Here is a 22,393-nt window from a genome sequence, read left to right as displayed (position 1 = left end):
GACAGGGGCCTCTTCCCCATAACCCTAGTCTAGTGATTGTGGGGGCGGGGGGTAGCCTTTTGGAATCAGGAAGCCTCCTTTAACAAAGGGGCCCCTAGATCCTGGCTTCCCCCTTTGTGAAGGAGTATGGGGTCTCTCCTTAACATAGTGCCTCACCCCATATTGTTGAGAGCATGTAGCCTGGTATAGTTTGAGGGCGGGGGGAGATGCTCGCTCAAATCTCCTACCTTTCCTGGCCTGCAGACCTGGATAAGGGTGTGGTATGGATTTTAAAGGGGACCCACACGCTGTTGCTGTTTTTTTTTTTTTTTTATTGCTGGCTCTTTTGCTTACATTCTGCTGTGAGCAGGGATGACTTATCATTGTTAGGATACCGGGGGTACTGACTCCTTAACAACCGATGACTCATCCCTGCTGTCTGGGATGAGTTATTGGTTGTGAGGTTGGCGGTGGGTGCTGTTTCCTATCAACCAGCACAAATGGCACACACAATTGCATCAAAAAAGACATGTAAATGCAATTTTGATGCATTTCCATTGAAGTCTATGGACCACAAAATTCGACTGCATCACACTAAAGTAGCAAAAGACCCTTCCCCAAAGTCGCATCGCAGTTGCGCTGCATTGATGTGAACAGGCAACATTGGAAGCAATGTCTTTTCCATTGTCATGTTATTAAGTGCAACCCAAGTGAGCCAGTGCATAGCATTGCTGAAAGTAATTACAATGCATCTAACAAAACTCCCTGCTGTCTCAATAAGTCATCAGTAAAAGGGAAAAGACTTATTTATAGTAAGAGAGTGATTGTATTATACCCCAAAACAGAAGCAAGTGGGAAGTTACTTTTTTTCCTAAATTCTAGCAAAATGCAAAACCTTTTGTTCTAGAGTATATAATAATAATAATAATAATAATATTAATAATAATAATAAAAAAAAATAATCATCTACCTACCTCCAGAGGGAACTCTCTGTCACACTCCCCAGATTAAAATCATACAGCTTTGTAAGAATCAAGATGACCTGTAAAAAAAATAATAAATTCATTACTATGCATAAAAGTCAAGGGGAGGAATACAGAGAATAGATGACTATTAAGAATTATATATAGAAGGTCTCTGATCTTTAAATAGAACCAGTCTCTAAATCTGAACCTGCCCTCTTAGGGGTCTGTTTATAAAAAAAAATAAAATTGTGGGATGACTGTCACAAGCACTAGGCCAGCTGAATACATTTTCCCCGTATTTTGCTAAATAGTTTTATTTCCTATGATTGTCGCCTCCATATAGTGCCCCTAATGTGGTATTTCCCTGATTGAGGTGTTTCAGGAAAATACAACATTATGGCCACTAGATGGAGTTGATGATCATAGGAAACAAATGTATTTAGACATAATACTGAGATAACTTGTTACAGATTGGTGAATGCAGTAATTTTATAAAAAAAAAAAATAGACCCCTTAAAGATGACTTCAACTTTGCATGAACAAATTCCGGGCATGGCATAATAAACAGTATAATTATTCAGAAAAGCTTCTCCTTTTGTGATTATAAAGTGGTCCTTCAGCTCCAGTTTAAATACTTTATCAAGGCTAACATTATGTCATTAGTCCATTTTAGGCAGGAGAAACCATTTCCTTAGTCTCCTACAAACACACACACACACACACACACACACACACACACACACACCACCAGAGAGCCAACTGCAACATTGTAACTTTTTGTAGCAAGCCACAAGGTGAGAGGTTGCAGCAGGGGCTGATCTGTGTCATTGTGCTGTTACACCACTATGTAAAATATAATATAATGCATAGTTGTGGTAATGTCATTATAATTGGTTATTATACTGCCATCTTGTGGTTGCTTCGGTTGTTGCACTTGCTTTCTGTCTTTCCCTTCTGTGTTCCCTCCCATTGCTGATGTACTTCCTCTTCCTGCTTCTTTATGCTTGTGGCTATAGAGATGGCCACATCTGTCTAGACCTTTTATACAATCTGCTAGCATCCGGGAATACATTACCATGTTTTGACCTGCAGATACCATCTTCAATCATCTGTCACATTTTGTTGTCTGCTATACCTACTGCTTGCAATAAAACCTATGTGGATGGAAAGAAATGTCTGGTGAGTTCAGCTATCTGATAACCATTGTCCGCAGTGATTGTATCTGCTTATACAGGCCAGGAATAGGTCTCAGCAAGGGATAAGTCACTATTACAACTTCTGAGCCATCATCTCAATCCAGGTAGACAGGGACCTTGGAAGATGCCTAAACAAAAGTGGTGCTACCCTCATGGAGAGAAAAGTTGAGGAAGGCATTGTCAGAGGCAGTATTGTGATCTCTGTGAGAAGTGATTAATATCTGGAAGAGTTACAATGACACATTTTTTTTTTTAATTCAGTGGTGCAAAAACCTGAAATGAAAAAACCCATAAGTGAACACAAAAAAGGTGCATGTGAACACACACACACTAAAAAGTGCACTTAGGGGTGTGCTTTGTCCACCCCCTGAAGGGGTAGGACCTCTACCCTGATCCCCCGAGGTGCAGGGCTCCTGACAGGGACAAAGGGTTTCCAATGGTCTGTATAGCCAGAAGGCCTGGCAGACCCGTTCTTCTAGGTCAGCCGAAGCTGACCATCGAATACTTGGTCGAGGGGCTCTCCTGAAGAGACATCCTCCCTCTAGACTTCAGGGCAAGCCCGAGGACTCACACCCTCCATCTTAGTGAGAAGAAAACACACACATAAGTGAAAGTGACAAAACGTGGGAGAAAAATACACAAAAATAAATAAAAGGCGCTGGGCAGAAAAAGTGTTTGGACCTCGGACCATGGGGTTTACATAGTGGGGTCCCACCCCCAAGTGTAATGCCGGCCATACACTATACAAAAAATTGCTCAAACTCATTTTCGAAAAACGAACATTCGACCGTGAGAGCAAACGATCGTGCCATCATAATATGACCAATAAATTGTTCAATGGACATTAATGAATCAGTTTTTTTGTTAGTTTTTTTCACATATACCTAATGCAGTTTGGTCAAGAAACACAATAACCTTTCAATTTATCATTCGTTCTGCAGAAAATTTCGAAACTTGTCCTTTGTTTTTTCGGCTCAAAAACGTCAAAACCGATTACTGATTTGTGTCCCTCAAGTGGCCGATAAATGAAAAAACTGTCCAAATGATCCAATTTTTTCATATAGTGTATGTCCAGCATTACTAAGAGCATCTCTGGGGCGACCACTCTGGGGCACAGACACTGCAGACTCTCTGCCTTCTCAGCCGATGGCCAGACAAGGTAGAACGTTCAAACCAGGAGGTAATGGGCTCTTCCAGCTTTCCCGGGGACAATTTACTCCCAGCCCCCAATTACCTATGGGCACTGCGGTTTCAATTCCTGCCAGTACAATCCTTCCAGATCCCCATCACTCCAGCAGGTTTGCATAGCCACCACCCATCCTAGGTCAGGCCAGATGATAGCACAGCGCCCCCAGTGGATCACTGATAAGAACAGATACTACATTTGATCTTGAAATAGTTACATTGACACATTACTGCAATTAACATAAAAATATATACAGTGGGTACGGAAAGTATTCAGACCCCCTTAAATTTTTCACTCTTTGTTATATTGCAGCCATTTGCTAAAATCATTTATCTTCATTCTTCTTCCTCATGAATGTACACATAGCACCCCATACTGACAGAAAAACACAGAATTGTTGACATTGTTGCAGATTTATTAAAAAAGAAAAACTGAAATATCACATGGTCCTAAGTATTCAGACCCTTGGCTGTGACACTCATATATTTAACTCAGGTGCTTTCCATTTCTTCTGATCATCCTTGAGATGGTTCTACACCTTCATTTGAGTCCAGCTGTGTTTGATTATACTGATTGGACTTGATTAGGAAAGCCACACACCTGTCTATATAAGACCTTCCAGATCACAATGCATGTCAGAGCAAATGAGAATCATGAGGTCAAAGGAACTGCCTGAAGAGCTCAGAGACAGAATTGTGGCAAGGCACAGATCTGGCCAAGGTTACAAAAAGATTTCTGCTGCACTTAAGGTTCCTAAGAGCACAGTGGCCTCCATAATCCTCAAATGGAAGACGTTTGGGACGACCAGAACCCTTCCTAGACCACTGTATATCTGATGCTAGATTATCAGTTGATAGTGGGGGTCCATAGACTGCAGATTATGCATGTTAGTGTGTGTGTGAATCAGGGGGCACATTGAGGACGTTATGAATATTTGTGCATCGTCTGATTTAGTCTTTATCACTGGATGCAGATCCCGTTTTATTATACCGTCCTGAATACATTTCATCAGGTTTACACAGCAATGGCATTTACTAAATTCCCCAATGTGAGACCCTCGGGCAGGCATCTGCATCCCAGGCTGTGTAAATGTAAAGAGAATTAGTTGTGTCTAATTGATTCCTCCCGACAGCTCATATTTCACAGCCGCCATGTCTGCGGGGTTAGATTGAACGCCTTCACTTCTAGGAATAAGAGCCGCTAATGACTTTTGGTGTTATCTCATCTGCTTGAACGTGTCCCTCAAAGCTTAAGTTTAATCTGCGTATATGTCCCCTTCCCTGATTCATCCCCCCCCCCCCCCCATGAACATGCTAATGAAATCTTTAAATAAAACCTTTCCCTATTCATTACATATCTTATTTTAAACCCAATGATGTCATCACTGAGTCTCTGTGCTTCTCTCTGCAATGCAAGGGGATCATGTGGTGGGAGGGGCCGGCAAGGTGCTGTATACATCTTCCTTAAAACATCACAAGACCCTGTTCTCAAAAGGAGTTAAGCAAATATCAAAATGCCTGGGGCAGGTCTTCGCCTGCAGGAGCGGGTGTTCCTAGGCAGGTTGTATTTGCTTTAGAACCATATTATGTAATGATTGAAAGAACTGACATCCAATGAATGAAAGGAATAAGCCACAGACAGCCAGGCTGGGGAGAAAAGAGCTAAATGATGCAGGATGTCCTCCAGCCAGGAAATTAGGCGAGTTGTATTTGACTTGCTGCAGCTTCTAAAGCACAATGTGAGAAGCTCACAGTGTGCCATAAAATCAGAGTAAGCCATTTTAGTACAAGAGAGCAAGAGAGGAGTCTGTACAACCAGTGGCGGTTGGTGCTCAAAATTTTTGGGGGGCGCAAACAGAAAAATGTAATAGGCATTGCTTTGCGCCAAAAAACGCTGTAAAAAATTGCGTGACTTTGAGGTCGCAAAAGTGTGAAAGGGGCCTTCAGTAATTAAGGTATAGTGTGCCCACTTTCAATGCAGAGAGACCAGCGTGCCTACTTTCAATGCAGAAAGACCAGCGTGCCCACTTTCAATGCAGAAAGACCAGCGTGCCCCCTTTAAATGCAGAGAGACCAGCGTGCCCCCTTTCAATGCACAGTGATCAGCGTACATGCCCCCTTTCAATGCAGTGACCAGCGTACATGCCCCCTTTCAATGCAGTGACCAGCGTACATGCCCCCTTTCAATGCAGTGACCAGCGTACATGCCCCCTTTCAATGCAGTGACCAGCGTACATGCCCCATTCCAATGCAGTGACCAGCGTACATGCCCCCTTTCAATGCAGTGACCATCGTACATGCCCCCTTCAATGCAGAGACCAGCGTGCATGCCTCCTTTCAATGCAGTGACCAGCGTACATGCCCCTTTCAATGCAGTGACCAGCGTACATGCCCCCTTCAATGCAGAGACCAGCGTACATGCCCCCTTTCAATGCAGTGACCAGCGTACAAGCCCCTTTCAATGCAGTGACCAGCGTACATGCCCCCTTCAATGCAGAGACCAGCGTACATGCCCCCTTTCAATGCAGTGACCAGCATACATGCCTGCTTTCAATGCAGAGACCAGCGTACATGCCCCCTTTCAATGCAGTGACCAGCATACATGCCCCCTTCAATGCAGTGACCAACATACATGCCCCCTTTCAATGCAGTGACCAGCGTACATTCCCCCAATCCAGAGATCAGCGTGTGTGCCCCCTTCAATGCAGTGACCAGCATACATTCCCCCAATGCAGTGACCAGCGTACATGCCCCCTTTCAATGCAGTGACCAGCATACATTCCCCCAATGCAGAGATCAGCGTGCGTGCCTCCTTACTTACCTGGAGCAGCAGCGGCGGCGGCGGGCGGCTTCTCCTCATTCCCCCGGCGCGGCTTCTCCTCAGTCCCGGCGGCGCGTCTCCTCCAGTCCTCCCGCTCCCGCCTCCGCCAATGGCATGGGGTTTGCCTTGCGGCCAATCAGGAAGCGCATATCGGACGTGCTTCCTGATTGGCCAGGAGGAGGATCGGTGTGACAATAGCGAATTTTCATTCGCTATTGTCACACAATGGGTGGGCTCGGGGCGCACTGCTCTGCGCCCCGGCTCCACCCTTTGCATCACCCTATTGGAGCCTCTGGCTCTAATCAGGTGATTAAAAAAAAAAAAACATTAAGCTCCATGCGTCCGGCGCCCCTGCATGCAGATTAGGGGGCCAGATGGATGGGGGGGGGCATCCCTGCGCCCTCAATACACCGGCCGCCACTGTGTACAACTGTGCAAGACTGTAGGTAAGGGTGGAGTTCAGCTTTAAAAAGACATTACACTTTCAATGAGGACTCATACTGATGGTAACCAGGTGCTGGGCTACAGCAATATGGAGATGGAGGCATTGCTCAATATTCTTCTCTCCCTATAGTGTAATGCTGATGTAATGCTGCACCATTCTCCTCTGGGCGGCAGGGCACGACCAAGCAAGCCTATAGAGGTCTATGCAGAATGCTGAGAATCCTGGGAGTTGTAGTTTGAGACAGTAGCCATATCATAGCTACACTATAATGGTTACACTACAGATCCCAAAATGCACTGTGCAGTAAGAGGAATTTTTATTAAACTTTCCAAGAAAGTTTTTCCTCTTGGCACTGAGGGAGTTAAAAAAAGAGCACCTCTAGCTGAATATTCTCCTGACACGGACACACGGGGGCAAGGCAGTCCCGCTGACATCATAGCAACTGCACCACTTCAACAGGGAGACTTGAGTGTCCACTCACCCTCTGCTTCCCACTGATGATCACTGAAGGCTTTTAGGAGAGACTGAGGGGGCCCCTCTTCTACAGCGAGTGGTCACCGCAGCATCCCTGAGGACTGGTAAGAGGGCTATTCCCCCATTTTTGATACTGCTAGTAGGGACTACGACACTAAGAGCAGGACACCAAGTGTACTTAATCCATACCGCACCCACTCTTTACTACACTTAAAACAAATCTAGACTGCACCTATACCGCATTATACCAAACCTTTACTGCATCTGAACCACATCTACCTTGCACCTGTGTCCAGACTATCCTGTACCTATATTGCACCTATACTCCATGCAGGTTAAATGGGGCTGTCATTCAGTGCACCGATGCTCTTAGAGGGCCCCAACAATAGCCGGCAGAAGAACATCTCAAAAGAACTGCCCTCCTGTAATAATTATTCTGCAAATCCCATTTGTTGACCTGCCCCCTCCACCACCATCCTTCTCTTTTAGACAATGTATACCCAGTTGGTCTAGGACTAGCATCGCTGCCATACATGCGCTCTGGCAGTATAGTTCTCAGTAGAGCACTCAGCACCTATACTCCTTGCAGGTTAAATGGGGCTGTCGTTAAGTGCACCAATGCTCTTAGAGGGCCCCAATGATAGCCGGCAGAAGAACATCTCAAAAGAACTGCCCTCCTGTAATAATTTTTCTGCAAGCCCCCTTTGTTTCTTTGCTCTCTCCTTGACCATCCTTTTTCTTTTGGACAGTGCACACCCAATTGGTCTAGAACTAGCATCACCGCCATAAATGCGCTCTGGCAGTATAGTTCCAGCACTAAGTAGATTTAACTTTACTACTGCTCACTGCTACACATGAGGTGGCCTTGCTACTGTCTATGCTGATCTGGACACCAAATGATATCTTATGCCTAGTCCTTACTGTTAATCACTTTGTATGCTAAAGTGTGTTATTACCATTGTTAATCTATGTTATGCTTCCCTTGTTACCAAGGGACAATATATTAAGTTTGCCTATACTACCTAGTTTGGTGCCTGTTTTTCTTTGATATATCATTTACTACTGGGTACTAAGTATTACTTTCAGTGATTTCCTGTGATATTTTAAGTTTGTTCACCCAACCTGGTGTGTCAGAGGGTCTGAGGTTTTATAGAAAAAGTTGAAGCAAAGAATAGAGGACCCATCCTAATCGGTGGCTCCTACGGGGGTAGCGCTACATGAGTGATTACTGTAAACTGTAGATAAAACATGAATTTTTCATTTTCAGGTTTTCACGATTACCTGTTACGTGCAGGTTTGTAAATGCTCCCTCTAGTGGTTATATGTATCTCAGACAGAGCAGCCAGCATCAGTGCTAAACAGCTAATCTTCTAGGACAGGATAAGCCCCACTGTGAGTCTATAATCTTTATTGGATGGAAAATAATAGACTGCGTATTCGTTAGTGCAAAAAGGTGAAAGAGAACCATTCAGAAATGGGCATTTGTAATGAGCTTGGTGGTTATATAAATCTCCACTTTATATAACCACCAAGCTCCTCATTCACTCCTTTGTTATCTCTTCCAACCCTCTCCTCATAGGCCTACTCCCCATAGGCTATCCCCTCTTCAGTCCATCATGAATGCTGCTGCCAGACTCATCCACCTTACCAACCGTTCAGTGTCTGCCATCCCTCTCCGCCAATCCCTACACTGGCTTCTGATCGCCCAGCAAATTAAATTCAAAATACTTACAGCAACATACAAAGCCATCCACAACTCTGCTACGTCACCAATCTTCAAGATAAAAGCCAGCGGCTCGGAGTGCTCTTGCAAAGAAAATTCTTTATTGGCTACATGTATAAAAGCTGCTAACAATAGCAAGCATGCTATGGGGAAGGCTGCAAAAGTCGAAACGCGTTAGCATCTTTTGTATCATGCTTTTATACATGTAGCCAATAAAGGATTTTCTTCGCAAGAGCAATCCGAGTCACCGCCTTTTAACTTATTGATATCTACTACCTTGAGAGTTAAACGCCCCAGCCAGAGCGCCAGACTCCAGCTCCTGGATATAAAACACAGCGGTTGATCTTGGGTAAAACTTTTTATTCATCACCAATCATGTCTCCAAATATCACCCAAACCGCCCTTTCCGCTTCTCCCAAGACCTCCTGCTCTCTAGCTTTCTTGTCTCTTCCTCCCATGCCCATCTCTAGGACTTCTTCAGAGCCTCTCTCATCTTCTGGAACTCTCTGCCTCAGTCTGTCCCGTTATCCCCAATTCTGGCTTCCCTTAGGTGATCCCTGAAAACTCATCTCTCCAGGGAAGCCTATCATACCTCCAAGTAACTGAACTTTTCTTTCTTCCATCAGCTCATCACCCCCAGTCACAACCTCTTGTAACACTTTCCCCACCCTATTAGATTGTAAGCTCCTTTGAGCAGGGCCCGCTTAGCCCTCTAGTATTTTATTGTATTGCAACTCTACTGTCTCCCTTTTTATATTGTAAAGCGCTGTGTAAACTGTTGGCGCTATATAAATCCTGTAAAATAGTAACATAAAAAAAATTTAATTTAAAAACATTTCTCTGGGATTACTTCTCTGGCTGTACGCAGCCTAATGCATTAGGGTGTGCACCCTTTTAATAATACTTTTTTAAAAGATTTATAGCACTCATTTCTCACTTGGGTGTAATTTTATTTGATTATATTTCTTTTTTATTTATTTGATTTAATTTTATCACAGCGCTGTTTTGAGAAAGGATACACTGGAACTTTCATTTGGAAATTTATTTTTAAAGATTTTATATAACATCAGCAGGGTGAACATTCTTCTATTCAAATTTTTGTTTATTTAACCACTTGCCGACCGCCGCAAGTACATATACCGGTACGTCACTCGCCCGCGAGCCAATAGGGGGCGAGCGCGCGCTGCCAGAGGCACGCTCCCACCCCCGCTCGTTCACAGGGATCCCCACACGAGTGACCGGCGGCTCCGATGTCCGCTGGCCACTCGCGATCTCCCGCTGGAGATGGAAGAAAGGCAGGCGGCTGATGTAAACACAGCCGCCTGTCATTCTCCCTGGTGTAACTGCAGAGATCATACGATCCTGCTATGTAGGATCGTATGTCTCTGTGGTTACATCACAAACCACGCCCCCTGACAGTTAGAATCACGCCCCTAGGGACACACTTAACCCCTTGATCACTAATAAAGTTAACCCCTTCCCTGCCAGTGTCATTTTTACAGTAACAGTGCATATTTTTAGCACTGATTACTGTAGTAATGTCACTGGTACCCCCAAAAGTGTCAAAAATGTCAGTCAAGGGTCCAATCTGTCCACCGCAATGTCGCAGTCCCGCAAAAAAAAATCACAGATCGCCCCCATTACTAGTTTAAAAAAGAAACAATAAAAATGACATAAATCTTTCCCGTAGTTAGTAAACGCAATAACTTTTGCACAAACCAATCAAAATCCACTTATTGTGATTTTTTTTACCAAAAATATGTAGCAGAAAACAAATTGGCCTAAAATGTTAAACAATTTTGATTTTTAATTTTTTTTTTTTGAGAATTTCTTATAAAAAAATGTGAAAAATTGTCACTCTTTTTGTGTTTAAAGCGCAAAAAGTAAAAATTGCACAGGTGATCAAATACCACCAAAAAAAAGCTCTGTTTGTGGGGAAAAAAAGAACGTCAATTCCATTTGGTTAAAGCATTGCACGACTGCGTAATAGTCCGTTAAAGTCACGCAGTGCCGAATCGCAAAAAAGGCCCTGGTCTTTGAGCAGCCAAATCCTCTGGGGCTTAAGTGGTTAATTATTTCACGTTTACATGTTTTATGCCTCCAGTGCGGCTTTATTTGCAAGATTATTAATCAGATGTATTCGCTTTTTCGTTGGGATTAATTACTTGCACATAATATTTGTATTTTTATTTTTATTATTTTATTTTTGTATTATTTTTAACAATGTTGTATTTATATTATTTTTGACAATTTTTTTTAGGAGCCCTGTTGAGGGGCTTTAGTGAAATATCAGCCAGGGGGAATCTGCGCCGGCACACACCCTGCGCGGGCCAATGCGTCCTTTATTAGCATATTAGCACTGCAGCACAACCGACTGGCTCCTTGTTCTGCTTCACCCTCTTCCAATCTGAGCTCTGTTGTGCAAGAAACTGCAAGAGGCTGATACCAGGTCACATCGGGTACTTAAATTACATGCTTTAAAAAAAAGGCATTTAATGATGTAATAAGGATTACAGAGCTATATTATTTTGTGTCTTTTATATCCCCCCGGAGTTCAGCTGTATGATCAGAATCAGCGAGGACTGCATCAGATCTTTTTTTTTTCTGTTTTCACCTGCGAGGGAAATTCTCTCATTTGTTTCCTCGGTTTTCAGTGAAAGTCATTTAACAACGTTGTTATGCAAACAATTCCCCAAAACAGAAGACAAATGTCAGAGCAAAGAATACATTATCATTCCGCACTGTACTGAGCATTGTGATGGGAATGAAAGGGTCTGCTGCAGGCAGTGCAGGCAAATGCCGGAGGAGAAAAGCAGGAACAATAGAGGAACAATGGTGATGGGATAAGTCCGCTTATAGAAGGGATTAAACACCGCCGGGAAATAACATGGAGGAGAGGGATTGTAAAGGAAATGAACGGATTGATCTGTGAATGATAAAATCTGCCCTGGATCCACTTTACTCAGCAGATCCCTCGTACCCCGAAAGTGTTATTTTGAATCTGATCTCCGGCCTTCCCCTTAGTATTGCACAGTTGTACAGAATCCTCCCCTCTACTGAAATTACTTACTCACGGAAGAAAGTGAATTTAGGGGTGCTTGGGCTGGGGGGGTTGCTCTAGTCCCATATATTCCTATCTTGATGGCTCAAGGTTCTTGAGTTACCCTACAAAGTTTTTCTGGTTGTAGGATTGTATAATTATAAGCTCTGTTGGCGTGTTTTGGTTTTTACCCTCCTTTGTATTCCTCCTGCCATATCTCACTACATGACCGTGGTACGGTTGTCCTCTAACGTTCAGTATGTAATCCTGTACGTTGTTTCATCTTGTTCTGCTTACTAAAACCCAATAAAAATTATTGAAATATAAAAATAATGTATATGTGAACCCCCACTTTTTACAACACTGTTTTTATTGTTACTGGGGGGGGGGGGGGCATTTTGTTGTGAGGCATCTGTTTTTGGTGGGGAGGGGGATTTTTGCTGGGGAGTCTATTGTTGCAGTACTCGAAGGTGGCTAAGGGGTGGAGACAAAGGGTGGCTCAGAAAGGGGGATCCATGTGTGTGTATGTATATTATATATATATATATATATATATATATATATATATATATATATATATATATATATATAGATATATAGATATATATATATATATATATAGATAGATAGATATATATATATATATATATATATATATATATATATATATTTTTCTTAAGTTATTAAATATAATTATAAATTATAAGTGATCACATAATCTCTGTTCTCAACTGCATGAGGGGCTTAGAGAGGTGGAGGTGGAGAAACAGTAGTACATTGATCTTCCTAGTAAATTGCTGTGTGCAGAGGGCGTGTCAGCACAAGCTTTGGCCATTAGAGGACAGTCAGGTTGTTCTCCCAGCATAGCCAGAAAACTGATTACACTGGGATGGATATGTTCTCATTCCTAGAGTGGTCAGTTTTGAATAGGAAATTAGAGGGACTGGCAGGGTTACTAGGAATTTCACAGAAAGGAATAAATAGAAAGAGAACAGTAAGGACCAGGCATAGGACAACATTTTGTGTCCAGATCAGCATAAACAGTAGCAAGACCCCCCTCAAGTGCAGCAGTGAGCAGTTTAATCTTCTTAGTGCTGGAACTATACTACCAGAGCGCATTTTTTAGCGGTGATGCTAGTCCTAGACCGACTGGGTATGCACTGTCCAAAAGAAAATGATTGTAGAGGAGAGGGCAGGGAAACCAAGGGGGCTTGCAGAATAATTATTACAGGAGGGACGATCCTTTGAGATGTTCTTCTGCCGGATATCGTTGGGGTCATTTAAGAGTGTCTTTGCACTTAACGACAGTTCTAGTTACCTTGCAGTATAGGTGCAGTATAATCTCTGCACCGTTGTAAGGTAGATGTTGTTCAGATGTGGTAAATGTTTGGTATAATGAGGTAAAGAGTTGATATAGGTGTAGTCTAGGTCTAAAAGTGCAGTATAGAGTGAAGTATAGGTGGGGCATGGATTGAGTACACTTGGTGTCACTGCTTTGAGTAGCTCAGTTCCTGCTAGAGGTATCTTCAATGGGTGAATAACGCTCTTCCAAGTCTTCAAAAGTGAATCCCATACTTCTCTTTAATAAAAATAATCTCTCCACCCCTCCTACTGTACAGTTCATATTGTGACCTGTAGTGAGTGTAAGGAGTCTATTCATCTCATTATATGTCTGCCATCTCAAACTACAACCCCCAGGATTCTTAGTGCTCTGCATAAAAGTGTATAGGCTTGCATTGCTTTACCTCTCCCCCTGCTTACCAGAGTAGAATAGTGCAACATAAGATAAGTAGAAGGAGCGAAGAATAAAAGGCAGTCTCCATATTGCTGTAGCCCAGCACGTGGCTACAATAAGAACAGCCCACTGCCGTTGTTCTATCAGAATACCGCTACCTATCAGATTCTGCAACCAGAAGTGACGTTCAGAAGAGAACAACTTACTGCGTATGCGCCATGCATTCCAACATGCCCGCCATGCGTTCCAATAGGTTTCCTAATGTGACAAAACACGAAGCAGCGGCGGACGTCTTCTCACACCCACACAAGTCTTGAATTTTACATTTATTGTAGCAGTAAACTCACCTTATAGACTGAAATAGACTATTTCAACGCGACCGAGTAAAAAAAGTCTATTTCACTACTGTATATAATCAGTTTGTCGCTGAGCAGTGCGGGGTGTACCAAGATGGCCGTCGCCACCTTCTTCATGCATGTTTCTCGCTATATTTACTATTTTACAATATTAATAGAAATCTAATACTGTTATTTAGTACACAAGGTGAGTTTACTGCTAAAATAAATGTAAAGGTATTTATTAAAGGTAAATAGTCTTTGCACTATGGGAGCAGTTGCTCTAGATCTGAGGGGAATAGTCTATTACACTATATCCGGGGTCCTCAATAGGCGGACTCCGGGCCACCTCCGGACCCACACGGACTTAAATCTGGACCGCCGAAGCGGTCTGCTTCCTTCTGTCATCAGCGGGGGGGGGGGCAGAATTGAGAGGATCGGGAGGATCGGAGTGGCTGTGTCTTACACTTGCAGCGCTGCATAATTACAAAAAGCCTAGTTCTTCTGCGGTGGAGAGGCTGTCCTACAAAGTCCCGCCTCCTGGGCCGGCTCTTACCTATGATAGACAGAACACTGGTGACGTCTATCATAGGAGCCGGTGTCCAGGAGGCGGGACTTTGTAGGACATCCTCTCCGCCGGGTAAGCAGAAGAACTCGGCTTTTTGTAATCATGCAGCGCTGCAAGTGTTAGACACAGCCACTCCGATCCTCTCAATTCTGCCCCCCGCTGATGACAGAAGGAAGCAGACCGCTTCGGCGGTTCAGATTAATGGGGGTACACACACTGGTAGGGTTGCCACCTCATCCCTTTAAAAAAGAACACAAATTAATTACACAGGTTCTGAGGCTAATTTAATGCAGAGAAGTCTCCAAGTGAGTTTAATTACCACCTTAATCAGCCTCAGAACCTGTGTAATTAATATGTGTTCTGTTTTAAAGGGATGAGGTGGCAACCCTACACACTGGTCAATCTGCATTAATGGGGGCACGCACATGGTCGCTCTGCATTAATGGGGGCATGCACATGGTCACCCTGCATTAATGGGGGCACACACATGGTCGCTCTGCATTAATGGGGGAACGCACATGGTCACCCTGCATTAATGGGGGCACACACATGGTCGCTCTGCATTAATGAGGGCACGCACATGGTCGTTCTGCATTAATGGGGGCACGCACATGGTCGCTCTGCATTAATGGGGGCACGCACACTGGTCAATCTGCATTAATGGGGGCACGCACATGGTCGCTCTGCATTAATGGGGGCACGCACAATGGTCGCTCTGCATTAATGGGGGCACGCACATTGTCGCTCTGCATTAATGGGGGCACGCACAATGGTCGCTCTGCATTAATGGGGGCACTCACGCTGATCACTCTGCATTGGATGGGGGCAAGTTTTGGGGAATGCCTTTTTTTGTTGTTGGCGTTCTGTATTTGGAATTTGACGGTCACTTTTCCGGACCTCGGACTGAATGGAAAATTTGTAAGTGGACCTTTCAAGTTTACATTTGAGTACCCCTGCACTATATAATCATTTTGTCGCTGAGCAGTGCGGGGTGTACCAAGATGGCCGTCGCCACCTTCTTCATGCAGGTTTCTCGCTATATTTACTATTTTACAATAATAATAGATTTCTAAGTCCCGGTTCACACAACCGCGACTTGTCAGCCTGTCAATTCGCAGCCCATTCTGTGCTATGGGAACCGTTCTAATAGGAGCAACTCAAGTCGCTCCGACTTAGAAAATAGTTCCTGTAGTACTTCGGGGCGACATCGGAGCGACTTGCATTGACTTCCATTATGTGAAGTCTGTGCAAGTGGCGCCGAAGTCGCGGTGCAGGCGACTTCACAGGTCGCCCCCGAAGTCGGATCGCCATAGTGCGAACCGACACTAATACTGCAATTTAATACATAAGGTGAGTTTACTGCTAAAATAAATGTAAAGGTATTTATTAAAGGTAAATAGTCTGTGCACTGTAGGAGCAGTTGCTCTAGATCTGAGGGGAACATGCAAAGAAAATAAAAAATTGCATTCCTGCTTGCATATGATTGGATGATAGAAATCAGCAGAGCTTCCCCTCAGATCTAGAGCAACTGCACTTGCATTGCACAGACTATTTACCTTTAGTTAATCAACCCCACATGATCAGAGAGACGACACTTCTTAAAAAAAAAAAGAAATACAGTAAACTTTAAAAAAAAGAGGGGGGTCACATGTAAAATTGGGAGAGGACAGAAGAGGGAGCCGTGCCCACCCTAGAGCTGGAATATAATTAAACATTACCTTTCCATTCCAATCCAGAGACAATTATAGTTTTGTATAAATTTAAAGTTAAACACCAGGCCCAAAACTGTTATTTTAAATATATTCCTCAATAGCCGCAAAGGATATAGAGTTATAGACCCCCTTTATGTGTGCCTAATGCCTTTGCTATCACAGATATGATCTTGCAAATGTAGCAGTAACACCATCACTGTGCTGTACAAAGCCTGTGCAGAGAGCAGGGCTGTGGGAGGGACCCAGCAAACCACACCCACTACAGAAGGGGGGCGGAGACAAGACCAGTCACCCTGCACAAGGAGAGAAAGGAGCAGTGAGCGGTCTTTATTATAGGAAAAGTCTCACACTAGAGAAACTTAACATAAATAAATCACCGGGACCGGATGGCTTGCACCGAGGGTTCTTAAAAAGCTCAGCCAGGTGATTGCCAGACCATTATTCTTGATCTTTAAGGATAGTTTACAGACGGGTATGGTGCCAGCTGATTGGAAAAAAGCCAACGTGGTACCAATATTTAAAAAGGGGCCGAGGTGTATACCGGGTAACTATAGGCCAGTCAGCCTAACATCAGTAGTCTGCAAGATTTTGGAGGGGATGTTAAGGGACCACATACAAGACTTTAGTAATGAAAATGGTATTATTAGTTGTAATCAGCATGGATTCATGAAAAATCGTTCTTGCCAAACCAATCTATTGACCTTCTACGATGAAGTGAGCTGCCAACTAGATAAAGGAAAGCCTGTGGATGTGGTGTATCTGGACTTTGCAAAGGCCTTTGACACCGTTCCCCACAAACGCTTACTGTACAAACTAAGGAAGGTAGGTATGGACCATAATGTGAGTACCTGGATAGAGAACTGGCTCCAGGGGAGAGTCCAGAGGGTGATGATAAATGGGGAGTACTCGGATTGGGCGGGTGTGGAAAGTGGGGTCCCCCAGGGTTCTGTCCTGGGACCAATCCTGTTTAATTTATTCATAAATGATCTAGAGGAGGGGATATCTAGTACAATCTCAGTATTTGCGGATGATACTAAACTAAGCATGCCAATATCTTCTATGCAGGATGTGGAAACCTTACAAGTGGACCTGAACAAAATAATGGGGTGGGCAACTACATGGCAGATGAGGTTTAATGTTTAAAAATGTAAAGTAATGCACTTGGGGGCCAGAAAGCAAGCTACTCACTAGGGGGGGAACCTCTGGGTGAGTCTAGGATGGAAAAAGACTTGGGGGTACTGGTAGACAACAGGCTTGGCAGTGGCATGCAATGCCAAGCTGCTGCAAGCAAAGCCAGCAGAATACTGGGATGTATAAAAAAGGGGATTCACTCCAGAAATAAAGAGATTATTCTCCCTCTCTACAAGACTCTGGTCCGGCCTTATCTGGAGTATGCTGTCCAGTTCTGGGCACCGGTCCTCAGGAAGGATGTGCTGGAACTGGAGAAAGTCCAGAGAAGGGCAAAACAAATAATTAGGGGAATGGAGGACATCAGCTATGAGGAAAGACTACAAGCACTGAACTTATTCTCTCTGGAGAAGAGACGATTGAGGGGGGATATGATATCAATGTACAAATACTGTACTGGCGACCCTAGCATAAGGAACAAACTATTCAAAGAAAGGAGATACAATAAGACACGTGGCCACTCACTAAAACTAGAGGAAAGGCGGTTTAACCTTAAAATGCGTAAGGGGTTCTTCACTGTAAGAGCGGTAAGGATGTGGAATTCTCTTCCACAAGCAGTGGTATCAGCAGGGAGCATTGGTAGTTTCAAAAAACTATTAGATGGGCACCTTAAAGACCACAACATACAGGGGTATACAATGTACGGTTAAAAGCAAACACACACATCATAGGTTGAACTGGATGGACTGATGTCTTTTTTCAACCTCACTAACTATGTAACTATGTAACTATGTAACTATGGATTACTGCACAGATCTGGAAGAAATACACAAAGCACAATAAGAATACACATGATGAATGTATACAGTATAGACAATATCTGTCAAAGCGACAAATGCAAAATGTAAATATCAGTTTTCAATTTTCAACCATTTTCAACCTTCAATCAATGTCCTGGCAATGCAGCAAACACTTGCGGCAAGCGAGGCCAGCAGAGGAGACGCGGGTATGACCTGAGACGACCGGCGGCGTGTCCCATGCTGTAAAGCTGAGTTATTGGCAGATCTCACAGATGTGGAATCTTTAAATGGCCAAAAAAATTTGGCAATTCCACTCCGGCTCAGTCCCCGATCAGCCATAATGAATCAGTGACAGATGCTTAGGGCATTTATCCTTTAAATGAAGGTTGCCTCTCCGCTTAACCTCATTTCCCAGGAGGGGAATCTTGGGGGAAAAAACACGAGGCGGCTGACAGCTGGAGTGATGGACCACCTCCCGGAATGGTGGTGCTTAGCATAGGCCATGTGATGTCAATACATAAGTCAATATTATAGAGCCATGATCAACCACAAAGAGACATAGGCCTGTGGATTTAGGATCACTGACATGAAGAGGCTGAAACTTTATGCAGAAGAAAAAAAACAAATGTTTTACATTTTGAGAGATAATGGAGAGTAAAACACCTTTCAGGTGAAGTGACACTTTGAAAATGTTATGGAATTTAATTGTTGCTTTTTTCACATATACCTCTCCAGGGATCAAGCACTGGGTCTCTGTGTCTCTCCTGTCCAGCACACCACTGCTGGCACTTCGGGATTTCACCCAGCTTTGCTATATCACTTAATTGGAGCCTCAGCCCATTAGGAGAGAGCTTTTGCAAATGACAACACCATTGGGAGCCCAAGTGTGGCTCAACGGTCGGGCAACAGGGCACCATGCTGCAGATGAGCCCCCCCTGTTGCAAGCCTTACCTTCTTGATCCTCTGTCCCAGACCCAGAGTTCTCCATGTTGTCTAGTGTGCCCTTTCTCCCCTGAGCATCCAGTGTCATGTAGTGACCCGAGTGGGCCCCTGTGTATCCCATGACTCCAGTGCACCCCAGAGCATCCAGTGCCATCTAGTGACCTCATTGCACCCCTGTGCAGTCTATGACACCCCTGTATATCCCAATAATCTAGTGCACCCCTGAGCATCTAGTGTCATCTAGTGACCCCCAGTGTGTCCTGTCCTGTGCATCCCATGACTCCATGACACCCATGTGTACCCCATGAATCTAGTCCAAAAGAAAAGGAGGAAGGTAGCAGAGGGGGCAGGGATACAAAGAGGGTTTGCAGAATCATTATACAGGAGGGGCAGTCCTCTGATATGTTCTTCTGCAGGCTCATTGGAGCCCTTTCAGGTGACTTTACCCTTTGAAAATGTTATGGCTTTCAACTGTTGCTTGTGTCACCTTTATCTTTTCAGGGATCCAGCACAGGGTATACTGTCCATTGTGCAGCTGCAGGTACTTTCGGGTTTAGCTTAGAGTACCAGCATGGACATATTTCATAAAAGGAGCCGCTGCCAATCAGGAGAGAGCTTTTGTGATTGGCAAGACCATTGGGTGGCCATGCGTGGCTCACATTCAAGTAACATGGTGCCATGCTATGGAGGAGCCCCCCCAGCGGCAGGCCTTACCTGCCTGTGCCTCCTTGGTCCTCTATTTCAGACTCTGAACATTCCATGTTCTATAGTGTGCCCTTTGCACCCCAGAGTATCCAGTGTCATTAGGTGACCTCAGTGCACCCCTGTGCAGTCCATGACACCCCTGTGCATCCAATGACTCCAGTGAACCCCTGAGTCATTGACTGACTCCGAAATGACCCTGTGTACCCCGTGACTCAAGTGCACCCAAGATGTTGCCAGTGTCATTCAGTGACCCTACTGCACTCCCTTGCAGTCCATGACACCCCTGTGTACCCCATTAATCTAGTGCACCCCTGAGCATCCAGTGTCATTTAGTCACCCCAATGCAACCCTGTTTGCCCCATGACTAACCTACACCCAAAATATTTTCAGTGTCATTCAGTGACCTCAGTGCACCCCTGTGAAGTCCATGGAAGAGCACAAAAAGCCGCACAACTGGTTGAAGATGCAAAAAGTTAAAATCCAAATTTATTTTGCAGGCAAAAAGATAAAATCATCCAAGATGAAACCAAAACAGTCGGAGCCGTGCTCCCCCTTTTCCCCCCCATGTCTCCGACTGTTTTGGTTTCATCTTGGATGATTTTATCTTTTTGCCTGCAAAATAAATTTGGATTTTAACTTTTTGCATCTTCAACCAGTTGTGCGGCTTTTTGTGCTCTTCCATTTGCTGCTATCAGGACTGCGGATCCGTGCCTGCACCTGGGTTGGATGTGTTTGGAACTATCCCCTCACTTGAGCGGTTCTTTTCCCTCTTGACCATTTGTTCCTGTGAAGTCCATGACATCCCTATGCACTCCATGATTCTAGTGCACCCCTGAGAACCCAGTGTCATCTAGTGACCCCAGTGTACCCTGTCCTGTGCACCCCTGAGCATCCAGTGTAATTTAGTAACCCCAATATGACCCTGTGTACCCCGTGACTCAAGTGCCCCCTGACTCAAATGCACCCAAGATGCTTCCAGTGTCATTCAAAGTACCCCTGTGCAGTCCGTGACACCTGTGTATGTCAGAGCATCTAGTGTCATCTAGTGACCTCAGTGCACCCATGTGCAGTTTATGACACCCCTGGGCTCTCCATGAATCGAGTGCACCCTGAGCATCAAGTGTCATCTAGTGACCCCAGTGCACCACTGTGAAGTCTGTGACTCCAGCACAATGCAGAACATTCATTGTCATCTAGTTACTCCTGTGTGCCATGGTGCATCAAGTGTCACACATGAACACCAGAACATCTTGTGTCATCTAATAATTCCACTGCTTCACTGTGTGCCCCATGATTCTAAGAGTACTCCATAGCTTGCTGTGTCATCTAGTGATTGCAGTGCTCACTTGTGTCTCCAAATGCACCCTAGTGTGCCGTGTATCTTGTAATGACTCCTAGTGTGCCCCCATGACACCAGTGTCTCCATTAGAGATGAGCACATGCATGCATCTAAGCTAAACCCACCCGATTGATCATGCCAGGAACCTGTCACTGTACTGTGCCCATCATAAGTAGCAGAGGTATTAACTGCCTTGCAGCTATATGTATACAAGAGGATTGTATACATGTGGCTGCAGGGTGGAAAATGCCTCAACCACTTATAATTGGCCCAGTACACTGACAGCTTCCTGGCAGGATCACTCAGTTTGGTTCACACTTGAATCTGAACACGCCTATGCTCATCCCTAGTCTCCATGCATCCCCCAATACCCTTCTGAATCCTCTGGGCAGTTCCATCTCTCTGTGAATAATGATCACTGTCCATGATGCCTTGTTTGGAAGGACAGTGCTACCTTTGGAACAAATCCCCTGCTTTTTTGCCCTTCATAAAATAGACCAAAATGGTAGGTACCTCTCATAATAGACACAGCATGTGCAGACCTAGGAAGATAGCACAGGGATTGTGGGAACCCTTCACAATAGGACACAGTAGGTTTGAAGGTCCAAGCACTCAGTACATTTTTGGGGGGAACCCCTCATATTGTGTAAAGCAGGTGTGCAGACCCTGGAACCCACTGTAGATATGAAGAAAGGCCCCTCATACTGGGCACAACAGGTATGCAGAGCCAGGAATTCAGAGGAAGGATGGTGGGAACCCTTCATAATGGACAGAGTAGCTTTTCAGACCTAGGACATCAGCAAAGGAATCGTGGGAACTCCTCATAATGGGCATAGCATGTGTGCAGACCTAAAACATCTAGATATCTCACCAACAGTTGCTGAGAGAAAGAGGAGACTGTCAGGTGGGTTTAACCCTCCAGCATCCACCATAAAATGAATTATGAATCTTGGGTGGACTGACCCTTTTAAACCCATCTACGAGCGTACACTAAGCCTTCTCTCTACACTTGTTCCCTCATTTAAAAAAAAAAACAAAAAAACAACACTTTACCCTTCACAGATTCTTTTCCATGAGTGATGACCAATGTTCCAGCACTGGAGTTCAGGCCCTCCGACGATCAGTTTTGTAGCCACCCCTCTTAGTGACTCCATCATGCTTCCATAGTCTTCTGGACTGGAGAGGACACAACCTTGTTCTCTGCAGTAGCATAAATGGCCTGAGGCAGCAGCAGAGTTCCTGAGTCCAGTCCTGCTGGAGGAGACCCCACACTAGCAGAAGCCATTAGGAAAACACTGATG

General features: G+C 44.4%; 1 protein-coding gene across 1 annotated transcript in view; it reads right to left on the bottom strand.

The window, feature by feature from the left end:
• The window catches only part of SORCS3 (sortilin related VPS10 domain containing receptor 3), a 1,013,788-nt gene that overhangs the window by 741,383 nt on the left and 250,012 nt on the right, over positions 1-22,393 (bottom strand). Inside the window, exon 2 of the mRNA XM_082267888.1 lies at positions 954-1,021. Coding sequence (XP_082124014.1) covers positions 954-1,021 — 68 coding nt within the window. The remainder of the gene's footprint in view (positions 1-953; positions 1,022-22,393) is intronic.

Source organism: Pelophylax lessonae, assembly GCF_965119305.1.
Source record: "Pelophylax lessonae genome assembly, chromosome: 9".
NCBI lineage: Eukaryota > Metazoa > Chordata > Amphibia > Anura > Ranidae > Pelophylax > Pelophylax lessonae.
Note: the sequence above shows the minus strand (reverse complement) of the source record. Positions and strands in the feature narration are given on the sequence as shown.